Here is a 12,808-nt window from a genome sequence, read left to right on the forward strand (position 1 = left end):
TTAACTAATTTGATAATTTCTTTATGAAAATGAGATATTTGAAATTTAAATTTCAATAATAATTATGAGCGGAAATCAAAATAAAGACAATGATAGAATTAGAAATTAAATTGTGATATACTTTATATAATTAGTGACGCATGCAACATAAATTAAATATTTTTTTTTCAATTACACAAGAATTGATGGATAAGAACAATCTTAATATTATAATGAAAGTAAATCCCAAGGGGACGAAGAGGAATTGGATTCTTGACCTTCTGATTTATTTTTTGGAATGTCTTATTGTAGATCATCGTCACCATGCACAATTAGCTAGCAGTTGGATTTAGAGGTGGATCCCAACACAAGACATTGATATCTAAATTATGAAGTTATTTTATAGTTGGAGAAAGTAGTTAGGAGAATGACAATAAATAGGTTTGGATTTTTATTTTTTAAACTTTAATCATGAATTAATGAGTCAGATTTTCACTTATATTCCACGATCTATCTTCAAAGATCTAATTCCTTTGCTGACAGGACAGGGGGAAAAAAAGAAACACAAATAATAATAATAATAGTAATTAAAACCACAACTTATTTTGAAGGATATTTTAGTCATTTTAGAACATTTAATCTGGCTTTCCACGGAAGACGGAAAAAAATGAAAAGAAAAGGAAAGCCAGGTGTTTCCGTTTACGTGTGTGTTGTCTGCATGAAAGGAACCTTTCGACAATCCAACTCGTGCAGCCACGAGCCCGCCAGCCGGAAACAAGGGCGGCTGCAAACACGGCCGAACCCAGCAAATGCAATAATGGGACAAACATGTGGAGGCCAATTTCTTTGTTTTTTTGCTTTTTCCATTTTGTTTTCATAGCTCGCATATACTTTGACCACGCTTCAATCTAGGCGCGTGTTTTCTAACTTCCCTGGGAATGAGGTCAAACGTGGCGGGTTGGAAAGTTCTAAGAATGGTTTAGTTTTGGAATGGCTAATTCGTGCATTTATTGACAACAATTTGGTAATAATTTGCTTTTATTTGAATCTTGACGATTAATTCGAGTTCACTGTTAGGATGGGAAACAAAAATTGGAAACAGAGGAATCTTCTTAGAGGTTACGCGTATTATAGCTTAAACACATTTTATTTTCTTTACGTCTATACTTGTTATTTTCCTTCTTATTTGGATAACATATGGCTTTTTCATTTTATTTTCTTTACGTCTCCACTTGTTGTTTTCCTTCTTATTTGGATATTAAATATAATTTTTTTATATAATTAATAAAAAAATTCAAATTTTACTCTTTAAGTAGGAAATATTATACCAACTAATAAATCAAATGCTCAGATATAATATATGACTCTTTACTTTAACAAAAAAAATGCTCGAACTAGACAAATAAATAATCTTTATATTTAATATACATGGTTAACAAGTTCTATTAACTATTTACTTCAAAATATTATTTTAGTTTAAAACATTATATTTTTTTCAACAATTAAATACCACCAACAACAAAATTTCTTATTAAAGTTTTTAGTTGATATATTTATTTTTGTAAAAAATTAATAAAAATCAAATAAATAATAAATAATAAAAAATCAATCGAACACAGTCTTGATATCTGTTCTTCAAAAATTCAATATATCTATGTACTTTGGATGACGAGATTTATAATAGTGAAACGAGGTACTAAGGTTAATTTGCTCGTTTCAATTGCGAAATTTCTTTTTTAGATAATTGAAAACAAAATCTTCAATGCTAAAAGTGTACATAAATTTATCCAATGTCATTAGAAAATGACTCTAAAATTTGAATATAATAATTAAAAATAAAAAAAACAATATTTTGATGATATAAAAATGTAATATTTTCTTTCCAATGTATATGCATCTGGATCTCTTCCATAAACCTATATTTTTTTTCAATGATTTATGATATTAAGAGAGTGTAGGCATATATCTTATTTGAAAAAAGAGTGTAACATATATTTCAGAATCATAAAGTACATTATTTGTCCAAAAAATAAAAATAAAAATATATTATAAAATATAAGTCCAAGCCTCAAAGTAATTTTCTTCGTTTTTGGCTATGAATAAAAATTATAAAAAAAAAAAAGAGAAGGCTCAAAGCATGGTTTTGTTTTGTCATTTTGCGCACCGCCTAAACTAGCGAAAAACCGTTCCCTTTCGTGGCGAGTTTCGCCTTCAGTCAGCACCCGCAACGAAGACCGAAGATCTCATTTCTTTTGGAATCGCTCTATTCTCTGACCCAAAAGAGAAACGGACCCAAAGATGCATCGATCATCGAGCAGTTCCCGAGTCGCAGACGAGTTCTTCATCAACTCAACACCATCCCAATCACAGAGTTCGAAGCAACAGAGCTCAGAGACGGTTCCCCTGAACCCGCAACAACTGCCCACATACAACCCCCTCTCGCACGCCGCTAAGAAAGAAAGGTCTCGTACTAGATTAGCCGAGAACGCCGTCCACATCATCCCTCTCGTTCTAATTCTTTGCGCCATCATTCTTTGGTTCTTGTCCAGCCCAGGTTTCCAATATCATCCCTTCGTTTATTTTTTTGGTTAGATTGCGTCCGAAAGTTAATTCATGGTTGCCTAAAATCTGGGTATTTTATAACTTTTTTTCTTTTATTTAGAGTGGCAGCTACTTAGCAGTGCAATTGTTATGTGGGGTGTCTAAGTTGGTAAATTAAATCTGTTTGATTGGTTTCGTTCAGTGAAATAAATAACTTGCATTCATTTTTGTTGAGCAATGAAGAGACATGTTAGATTGAGAGGCAGTTATTGAAATTTACTAGTCATATTTATTATGTTTTCTTGATCAGGCGATGCATAAGAACCGCTCAGCTTTGTGCTTTAAATCCTTTTATTTTTATTTTTTTAAAATCCTTTTATTTGTTTAAAGTTTTTTTAGATTTTTCTTCCCTTTAGATTGATGAGATTTGGTAAGATATACTGATTTTCAGTTGCAGACATTAGGTAGATACTTAAAAGTTAGAAGTAAGGTAATTTAAGTTGGAAAAAAGCAAAATTTAAACTTTAAATGTTATATAAACTAAGATGATCCAATTCATTGCAGAATCAAGGGTTTGAAGATTGATTGCAAGATCAAAGATTCTTTGGTGCATGGACTGACTCGCTTCAAAACTGGAGCTGGAGGACTTTAATCCAACAAAACAACTGGCGTGCGTAATCTGTGATATTATCAAAGAATGGGTGTGATTCACTTTTTTCTTGTCAAAGAGAGTACGAGATGTTCATTTGCTATTGAAAAACCATTTTGATTTTTGAAGAATTTAGGTGATTTCATGCATTTTGTGATATTACACATATATACAAATACAAGATGATAAATTAATGGGTTTAGATGACAGTAGAGGGTTATTTTCTTATGGATGAGTAATGCATTGTCATGTTTGTGAGAGACAAAGTGGTTTTACCATTTGGCTATAATGATAGTAGAAACATCTTTTCAATCATGCTGTTCGTACTCATGCTCTTGTATTCTGATATTAACTTTGACTATTTCCCGGCAAGACTCCATCCTAAAGGCCTACTTACTCTTTGCCTACTTCAGCCTTTTACATCACTGGTGTTAATAAGACTTAAAAGTGATTTCTCTTAATAGATTTAATATCTTGAACCTTGAAGTTGCAAGTATGGTGAACGAGTAGGGGTGCAACATCTTCGAGGTGGGGAACCTGCTTGATGCATGTAATGGCCTTCTTAACTTTTGCTTTGATGTAATTATATAGGTTGCCGCATATTTTCGCTTTCTAATATATGCTTTGTTCTTTTCTTCCATGATTAACTTGGTTGTCCTAGAAGTTATTTTTGGACAATGCACCTCTTTTGAAGGTACAAGGAGACTAGAGACACGTAAACTTTACCCCATTTTATCAAGAAAGCCCTGTAAATTTGCATGATGCATTAAAATATGATGGACAAAACAGCTTTAAAGGACAATGAAGTATAGCCATAAATTCTCTTGCTTCTTGTAGGGTCGGGTTGAAATCCAACATTTTATGTTTTGAGAGGCTCACACTCAAAATTTGTGTGTTCAAGCATCGACCCGAGTCTAACTAATTTAGGTATGACAACATTGTTACGAACAGAACAGACAAGTGGATTATCCCACTGCAAAAGTGATCCCACAAGATTTGCCCGTATGGTTAATGGAAAGACACGGGGCCATCTTTCCTCTCCGTATGCCCTGAGAGCACCTTCAACAGATGCGGGACCAGATTTAATTCCATCTGCTAGCTTTCTTGTCAGGATCACTGCATCCTCTAAAGCACAACAAGCACCTTGTCCAAGATTGGGAGTCATCGGGTGCCAGGCATCCCCGACCAGCACAACTTTACCGGCTGATGCAGGGGGGCTTATATGTGGCCATAGCCAACGGTCAACAAGGGGCGTTTTACTTATCGTCTCATCTGGGGTGAGATCAATCAATTTAAGTAGCTCCGCAGGCCAGTTCTTTATTAGTTCTTTTGCTAGCTTCTTCAGCAAAATTGGATCAGTGATCTTCGGACCTGCTACAAGTCATGTTCTACATCATTAGAGCTAAAAGGTATTTGCAAAAACTTTATGACTGAATCATACTGTAAGTTTCATTCATAAAAAAGAACCTGCTGAGGGGCTGTTATAGCAGATAAACCAGTAAACTTTTGTAGGAGATACAGGAACATATCCAGCACGCAACCCTCTTCCGTATATGTAACTAACTCTTGGTGCAAATGGCTGCCCGTTGGGATAATACCCAAGTCCACGGAGAGCACAATGCCCTGCATACTTCGGCTCAGAGAAACCCATCCATTTGGCTATTGGAGACCGAATTCCATCACAGCCAACAACAATCTATTGAAATGTATTCCATCATTTGATTTCTTGTGACACAGTTCGGAAGCAATGCTGAATTATAGTATTAATCAAGATTCAACCTTGCTGTATATATTAACGAGAATGTTAAAATATTAAAATATAGGTTAATTAACCTTGGCAAGTAATCTAGTCCCATTCGCAAGTTCCAAAAGAGTTTCACCATTTTCACTTGTTTCAATCTTTGCCAACTTGGAAGAAAATTGGACTGCCTCAGGTGGCAGCTGATTGGCAAGCGTCTCCAGAAGTATTCTCCTCTCCACCGCTCGAACTTCTTGGCTGCAGCATCGTGTCATCATTAGTTGATGAAAACAAAGAAACGATTCCATACAATTGAAAGGTAAAGAAGAACAGAAATTGTGATACTAGTTGGATTAAAAACTGCCTCCAAAAACGTGGAAGATTTAGTACGTTTGATCTTCATCTTTGAATTTGAAGGAGCGTAACTCCCTGCCATCTTCTGACTTCACCAGCATCCTGCACAGCTGATGCAATGAATAAGTTCACAATATGATAACTAAGGATGCCTTGAGTCTGAAACTAGTATAGGAAAATTTTGATTTCGTAACGCACGTGTTAACATGACAAGCTTATGAAAGTGAACGTATACCCTTGGATTTCAAGAAATTGGCTCCTGAGACTATCGGCAACACCGATTGCATCCAATACCCGCCACCCATTCTTGAAAAGGGTGAGTGAGGTTCCACCAGTTCTAAGTGACTCTGCTTGCTCAAGCACTAGTGATCCAATTCCTAGCCTGATGATCACTTAACAGGACAACTAATCAGAACAAGTTGTGGAGATTCATTTCTTATTGAACTTGCTAAAACTCAATAGCGCAAATCTGATCATGTGCTATAGTTATCTTACATAAAGAAAAAAAAAATGAAAACATGGATTTTTGCACAACTCATTGCTAAAGACACCACCAAAGGAATCAAAGCAATTTGTAAATAGACAGTCTAATTTAGACTAGAAAGGTAAGCAAGTCATAAAGTTCAGCTAGAAATTTTTTTTTTCTTACCTGCGAAGGGACACTGCGGTGGCTAGACCAGCAATCCCAGCTCCTACGATGACAATATCCTCCTTCTGAGCACCAGCTTCAGCTTTTATAGCTGATGCGCAGACGGGTTTGGTTCTGGGTTGAGCTCGAAACCAAGCATGGCTCTGGAAAAACACCCCCCCTTGAGAATTATACAAAGAAGGCCGTGGCATAGGAGAGTTGAGGCGCAAAGGAGAACAAGTGGCTATTGCCATGGTTCTGCAGTGTTAGGGGCTCAAAGTTTGCGACATTTTGAGACTCGAGAGAACCAGAATTGTAGTACGAAAGACCTAGGAAATGAGTGGCAGAGGTGAAAGGGCTCTTGTTGGTTCATGTTCTGCCAGATTTTACACAGGAAAAGACACTTTTGATAACCACCAACAGACCTGAACCTGGGTCTCGTTCCATTAGGCCTGAGCTTGATCTATGGTTTTAGGCCCATATTGAAGTTGACTTTATGCTCAGCTTGCCCTCAGCGTTAGGCCTTTAGATTTGGTGATAAAAGCCGGCTAAGCAAAATCGATCCAAATCGAATAACCCGATAGAATTGAACTGAATTCGGTAAATTTGATTCGATTAATTATCAATTCATGATTATTTAATTTTCAATACTTTAACATTTTTCATCAATTTTTAATATCCAAATTTTTTCACTGAATCAATAAAAAAATCAAATTTAAATAATATGTATTTAAATTATTATATATTATCTTTAATCATAATTATTTAACCCTCCTATAAAAAAAAAATCGCTTCAAGTCCAAGTAAATTGGAGAGGAGGATTATGCAAATTGAAAAGGACGTCCAAATTGTCAATTTAGTAACAAAAATTGCTTCCATTCAATAACTACGTATTTGAATTTTCACCTTTTAGCTTTCACTTTCCATCTCATTTTGAACATTTTAAATCTCTAATTTTCCATTTTAATTTTTTTTTCAAATAAAAATAATATCAAAATGTATTGTTTACATATACGAGATTCATCTCCCTTGTGATTTTGAATTTAATAGAAATTAATGTTCTTTCTTACTTCTTGATTCAGCATGTATCTTGTTGTAAAGATTTTGCAAATATATTTCTCACCTTGTTTTACACACACAACAATAGTCAAATCATAAATATTTGGCCTTTCAAACAATTGCCGTCCTCACACATTTTATTTATTTATTCAATTTCTTTAGAAAATACTAAATATATTGTATAGTACTTTATTTCACATTATAAGCTATGAACCTTAGTTGTGGCCACGGGACACGTGGTAAATTTTGTTTAAATTTAATCATAAGGGTAGATAAATAAACCTAAATAAATAGTCCAGTACTTATTTTGGCATGTCGTAAATATGGGACTAGACCCGACAGGAAAACACAAGCCAATTCAAGATCCTGCTTGATAATTAAGAATCGGAAAGGCAAAAGCAGACATAGATCCAGGATTGGAGGCGGGGCGATGGCCTCCCCGCACAGGATTAATTGACTGTTCCAATTGCATGTTTGGTTTAATTATTTCTTGTCTCTTCTCATGTTTTTTTTTTATCCTCATTTAGTAAGTAATTGCTTAAAAGAATAGTTATTTTTTAATATTGACTATTCTTAAAAATGGTTAAAACTCATATTTAATTAAATCCAAACGTATTTGCTGTTTTATGATTAGAGAAATAGCTTTCAGATTTAATAAAATTAAAATAACCTTTGTAACAATGAAATATTACAATCTTAAACATATAAATATTTACTTTTCTTTTCATTTTCCCTTCTTCTTTCTCTCTCTTCTCACGTTCTTGCCTTTTTCGTTCTCTCTCTAATTCGCATTTATCATTGGAGATGTTAATGACTCTAACGATGGACGATGATGGTTTCACAATCGAAAATGATTGAAAAGCGTCAATCTAGTGCTTTTTGACAAAATTTAATTGAAAAGTCACCGAATTTAAGATCCACCGCTTGGTTTGATTACAGGAAGCACCGAATCTGGTGCTTCTTAACTAGATCTTCATGGTTAGATCTGGCACTCTACGACTAGATCTAGAAACGGGAAGCACAAATATGATGTCCTAGTGGCTAGATCTAATCACATAGTGTGCCAAATTGGTGTTTCATTACATTAGCCACATTTTTGATTGTTAGGCCATGGAGAAATACAAGGGAAAAAAGGAAAAAAATTTTAAAAAAATTAAAGATTTATTTATAAATTACAAAAATTAATATTTTAAAATATTATTATTTTAATATTTTAATCATAATAATATTTAAATTATAAATAACATATTAATATTTTAAAAATATTAATGTTTACCTTATTAAATTATTAATGAGTATAAATAAAAAATAAAAAATGTAAATAGAGAAAAAATAAAAAATTATATTAATATTTTAATAATAAATTATTAAATCTTAAATTTTTAAAATTTTAATGAAAATGAAAATTAAGTAATTAAAAAAATTTTGCTTATATTTGTCTTTTGGTATAAATTTTACTAAATTATATAAAAGGTATTTTTGTTGTTTCAAAAAATAAATATTATTATAATAAAAAGTTTTAGCTTTTAATTACATATTATAAAAATTAATATTTTAAATTTAGAGATTAATTAAAATTATTAATATTTTATTTATGACAATATTAAATTATAAATAAAATATTAGTATTTAAAAATCTTAATTTATAATAAAATATTAATATTTAACCATATTAATGTTTTAATAATTAATCATTAATATTTTAATTAAATTATAAATTATTAATATTTAAAAGTAAAATAAAAATAAATAATTATATATAATAAAAAATATTTTATTTTTTATTTTTTTATTTTAAACTTATTATTACCAACTAAACACGGTAATAAATCATAATAATTATTTTTATCCTATTCTATTCATTATATCTAATTATGTAATTATTATTTTATTTTATTTTATTTTTATGTAATAATTATTCTATTCTATTTTTGTTTATTTCATAAATCAAACCAAACTTAAATGGCCGAAAGAGTGGATTGAACTATTTTTAATACCTTCCGTCATGCAGATATCACACACATGACAACTCCATAGATCTCCATCTCTCTATTCAGGCAATCGTGGCAATCTGAAACCATGTACAATCGAAAAGCCCGATGACTTTCTTTCCATTTTCCTCAGTAAGACATGTAGACAGCATATTTTAGACTAAGCTCATCTCCACCCACGACCTAATTGCCTAACCCCAAACTACTAATTAATGAGGCGTAAAGTTGATTTCCCATGAAATCAATCTGTTCCCACGTTACCGTTAAAGCCAGCTACGAGCAAATCCCAATTTCACCCCTTACAATGCCTCCCTCACTCCCATGGCTCCCTTCGCTTGCTAGCTCCATGTACATGATTCAACTTGGTAATGACTCCGGAGGAGGTTGAATCCACCTTACCAAAGTGAGGGTTTCCATGAATTTACAGAACATATGTCAAATGCCACATCAACTTGCTCGATGCATGGGTGGTTTTGTCCTTAAAAACAAACTTATCGCAGGCTTTCCAATGTCACCAACAAGCACCAGGAAAAAAACCCTCACCTCAGTTACTGGGTCCCTTGCATATTCAACATGGTCCAACATCGAGTTGTTGTTAGCTTAAAAAATCAAGAGCTACTACTTCTCAGCAACCCAAGCGGGGAGCATATTGGCATTTCCTTATGGAATGGGAAACAAGTGCATAACATTTGATTTGTAACAACATTTATGAGCTGCACATGCAATTGTGTTAGAGCAATTAATGATAACATCTCGACTCCTCTCGTTCATTGCTCGTCTTCACCAGCAAGAACTACTTGAGGCTCCATATTAAAATCTCAACAAACTTGAGCAGTTTTTGTAAGTCCTTTATTTGCGAGAAAAGCCCTCTACATATATAGAAATTCAAACTCTGGGAGCTGCAGCTATAATGATGAATCCTCATCTCAAAAGAAACCACTACATTAATTATAAACTTAACTTATCCTTAGGAAGGGTGGCACTTTCGGTTCATTCGGCCAAATTTTTGTTCGTGCACTACGAATATGATGACAGGGCTCAGATGCCCAGATTTTTGTTCAGCTACGGAGGTTTGAAATTAAAGTAACCCCCATTTAATTACTTAACGAATCATTGAAAGGCTTATATAAAAAAAAATTAAACCTCACTTGTGATAGTTTATAATTCAAACTCCAAATTTGGCAGATTAAAAAAGTTAAGCCAAAAACTGAATTAAATATTACAGTTGTTTATTTGATAACTTTATCTTTGTACAATTTAAATTGCTGACAAGCTTGGAAAAAGTGGAAAAGAAAATTCAATGTGTGTACGGTACATGAATAACACCATGTTGATTCTTGCCTCCACATTAATTGGATATTGGTGGCGGTTTAACGAACAACTAATTGCGTCTTAGAATACAAAACAAAATTCTTCATATGTGAGGCAGCATGCTTTTAAGGAAATTCGGCCAATGTTTTTACAAGGGCTTCCAAAACATAGTAAATGAACCTACCAACCGAGCATTGAGATGTCATGTTGTCCGGTTACGCGCTGTAGGCCGACACTGACATTTGGCCAGGGCCATTACAAGTTACTAAACATATATGCACACCCTTCATTCAACCAAAAAACTTTTGCTTTCGGCCTTGATCCGTTAATGGATTATGTAGTAACTGACAGTTAGTTGAACTGATTTGGTCAGAATTCAATTTAGCAGATTTGTATTGATTTCGCTTTTTGCTTGTCTGAACAGAATCAAGTAGACCAAGAAAATGGAAAAAAAAGACACGAACAATGGATTTCCCTGTGCCACCATTGAACTCAAATTAAGTAACAGAAATGATCAACTGCATGCTTAAGCAATGAGCTTGGGAAAGTTGGCTTTTTTGCCATTGCATGTGCTTCAGAAGGGTATTGCCGTGGAATTTTTTGATGTCTTTACAAGGAAAGAAAAATGGTCTTAAGTGATGCAAGTTTAGATTAGATTTTGTCTGATTACCAAATCTTTTACAGAAGAAGACATCTTCCTTTCCCTTTATGAATTATCCTGGCACATTAGGTGTACCAGCAAACCAGCCTCTACAAAAATTCATTAATCAAGCCAACACTTTTTCTCTTTTTTTTTTTAAATAAACATAAAAAATAAAAAATAACCTCTGTTTGTAATTCATCATACTAAATCGCATGTTCAGACTACAATCATTCAATGACATTTTAGTACTTTAAACTGTTCTCTTTTTTTTCTTTGGGGAGCTTAGCTGTTTTGTGCTGGACATGTTTCTATAAGTACCATAGCAATTAGCGGAGATGTAACCTGTTCTGCTCACAAGCTTCCCAAAGATGGCAAAGCAAACTGATAGCTTTGTTCCCAAATTATCCATTGAAGGTATTCAGACTGTAACTCCCATAAGGATAACGGATCCACGACAGACCCGACAAGTGTTGGGAGGGGAGGTTGTTGATCCAGGGGTTTTCCAGAGGTGTCTGAACATAGTCCAATACTACAGAAAGGAAAAGGAGGAAGATTCCGGCTGGCTAGTTGCCGGGTGGATTAAGGAGACACTTGGGAGAGCTTTGTTGGAGCAACCAATGATTTGCGGACGTCTCCGAAAACGGGAGCAGAATGATGGAGAATTGGAGATCGTGTCCAATGATTGCGGCATCAGACTCATTGAGGCAAGAATGCAGATGAATCTGTCAGAGTTTCTTGATTTGACGCGACGGGAAGAGGCAGAAGCTCAGCTTGTATTCTGGAAGGATGTTGATGAGGAAAACCCGCAGTTCTCCCCACTGTTTTATGTTCAGGTAATATTGTACTGACATTTGCTGCTCATTAGCTAAATTAGAAAAGCTCTTAGGATAAGAAACTTGATTTCAAGCAAAATTACGATAGTTCTTCATGTTTTACAGGTGACCAATTTCCAGTGTGCTGGATACTCAATTGGAATCAGCTGCAGCATTCTTCTGGCAGACCTTTTGTTAGGGACAGAGTTCCTCAAGACATGGGCAGATATTCACAACAACATTGTCAACGAGAATAATGAACGAAAGCTACCCTTATTCTACCTCCCTGGTCTCAAGAACACCACCACCTCCTCCCCCAACATAATCAGCTCAAGTTCAAGCAAAAACTCTGGCAAAACTATGAGCTTCAAGATTAATGCTGAAAGTGGGAGTCTTGAGAGTGACTGGTACAGAAAAGCCGCCTTAGCCTGCCTTGAGGAGGCGGAGAACAATCTCGGAAGTGAAATGGGTGCAAAGTTTTCTTTGTTTGTGTATGAATCGTTTGAAGCCATCAAGGTAGAAAGCTGCTCAAAACATGGGACACCGAAGCCACAGCTGAACCTCAACAAGGACTTCACTTGCGCAAAATGGGATGATTTGGGGGCAAATGAAGTTAGTTTCCGACAAGGGGACAAACCCACTCATGTTTCCTACTGGTTTAGATCGATTTTGGGTGGGGTTGTCGTCGTAATTCCTTCGCTTCAGGAGGATGCAAACAGAGTGAATATCATTGTCACAATTCCTAATGAGAAGTTCTGAAAAGGGGTTATCCCTTGGCTTGATTTGCAAATGACTTTCACTTTGATAATTTTCAAAGCAAGCAAATGATATTTACTTTATATTAGCATGCATCAAATGTAATCCTGCCATAATAACTTTTTAATTATCCATTTATTCTTTTTAAAATCATTGCATGCAAATATTTTGAAGAATTCAGCCCATCAGATTCATTTCGTTTGAATGACTGATTTGTTCAAACAAAGTGGCTTCGCTTATGCCTATATTTTTCTCAGTTCTTTACTTGGAAGTTGGAAATGAATCTGATGAGAAAAGAACTGAGAAAAATTTTCACCTTATGCCTCTATATATTATGTAGAATTGTA

The 12,808-nt window shown here is 34.2% G+C and overlaps 3 protein-coding genes across 4 annotated transcripts; 2 read left to right on the forward strand and 1 right to left on the reverse strand.

Moving 5' to 3' along the window:
* The first annotated feature begins 2,097 nt into the window (after nucleotides 1-2,097).
* Nucleotides 2,098-3,822, forward strand: LOC149527709 (uncharacterized). The gene is made up of 2 exons (XM_089783056.1): nucleotides 2,098-2,533; nucleotides 3,085-3,822. Exons 1-2 carry the CDS (start codon nucleotides 2,278-2,280, stop codon nucleotides 3,096-3,098), a joined length of 270 nt encoding a protein of 89 aa, XP_089639182.1. The 5' UTR covers nucleotides 2,098-2,277; the 3' UTR covers nucleotides 3,099-3,822.
* A 137-nt stretch (nucleotides 3,823-3,959) lies between these two features.
* On the reverse strand, nucleotides 3,960-6,269 carry LOC110427700 (monooxygenase 2-like). Of its 2 annotated transcripts, none has more exons than XM_021443258.2 (6): nucleotides 5,911-6,269; nucleotides 5,497-5,643; nucleotides 5,298-5,363; nucleotides 5,003-5,165; nucleotides 4,637-4,865; nucleotides 3,960-4,543 (listed from the first exon to the last, which is right to left on the reverse strand). In XM_021443258.2, exons 1-6 carry the CDS (start codon nucleotides 6,141-6,143, stop codon nucleotides 4,029-4,031), a joined length of 1,353 nt encoding a protein of 450 aa, XP_021298933.1. In that variant the 5' UTR covers nucleotides 6,144-6,269; the 3' UTR covers nucleotides 3,960-4,028. The 2 variants fall into 2 exon arrangements, with proteins under 2 accessions (XP_021298933.1, XP_021298941.1); XM_021443266.1 differs by having other exon boundaries at nucleotides 3,960-4,540; nucleotides 5,911-6,266.
* Nucleotides 6,270-11,100: 4,831 nt separating this feature from the next.
* LOC110419434 (HXXXD-type acyl-transferase family protein) lies at nucleotides 11,101-12,689 on the forward strand. The gene is made up of 2 exons (XM_021432490.2): nucleotides 11,101-11,726; nucleotides 11,832-12,689. The coding sequence occupies exons 1-2, from the start codon at nucleotides 11,262-11,264 to the stop codon at nucleotides 12,462-12,464; spliced, it is 1,098 nt and encodes a 365-aa protein (XP_021288165.1). The 5' UTR covers nucleotides 11,101-11,261; the 3' UTR covers nucleotides 12,465-12,689.
* Nucleotides 12,690-12,808: the final 119 nt, after the last annotated feature.

This window comes from Theobroma umbraticum, unplaced genomic scaffold (assembly GCF_002168275.2).
Source record: "Theobroma umbraticum cultivar Fairchild unplaced genomic scaffold, ASM216827v3 scaffold_30.0, whole genome shotgun sequence".
Lineage (NCBI taxonomy): Eukaryota > Viridiplantae > Streptophyta > Magnoliopsida > Malvales > Malvaceae > Theobroma > Theobroma umbraticum.

Bases quoted from the DNA above. Each gene is read 5' to 3' on its own strand.
- LOC110427700 (XM_021443258.2), bottom strand. From the start codon at position 6,143: ATGGCAATAGCCACTTGTTCTCCTTTGCGCCTCAACTCTCCTATGCCA. The intron at 5,644-5,910 runs GTAAGAAAAAAA...AGTGATCATCAG, and splicing joins ACCGCAGTGTCCCTTCGCAG to GCTAGGAATTGGATCACTAG. The intron at 5,166-5,297 runs GTACTAAATCTT...ACGATGCTGCAG, and splicing joins TTCAAAGATGAAGATCAAAC to CCAAGAAGTTCGAGCGGTGG.
- LOC110419434 (XM_021432490.2), top strand. From the start codon at position 11,262: ATGGCAAAGCAAACTGATAGCTTTGTTCCCAAATTATCCATTGAAGGT. The intron at 11,727-11,831 runs GTAATATTGTAC...CATGTTTTACAG, and splicing joins CCCCACTGTTTTATGTTCAG to GTGACCAATTTCCAGTGTGC.
- LOC149527709 (XM_089783056.1), top strand. From the start codon at position 2,278: ATGCATCGATCATCGAGCAGTTCCCGAGTCGCAGACGAGTTCTTCATC.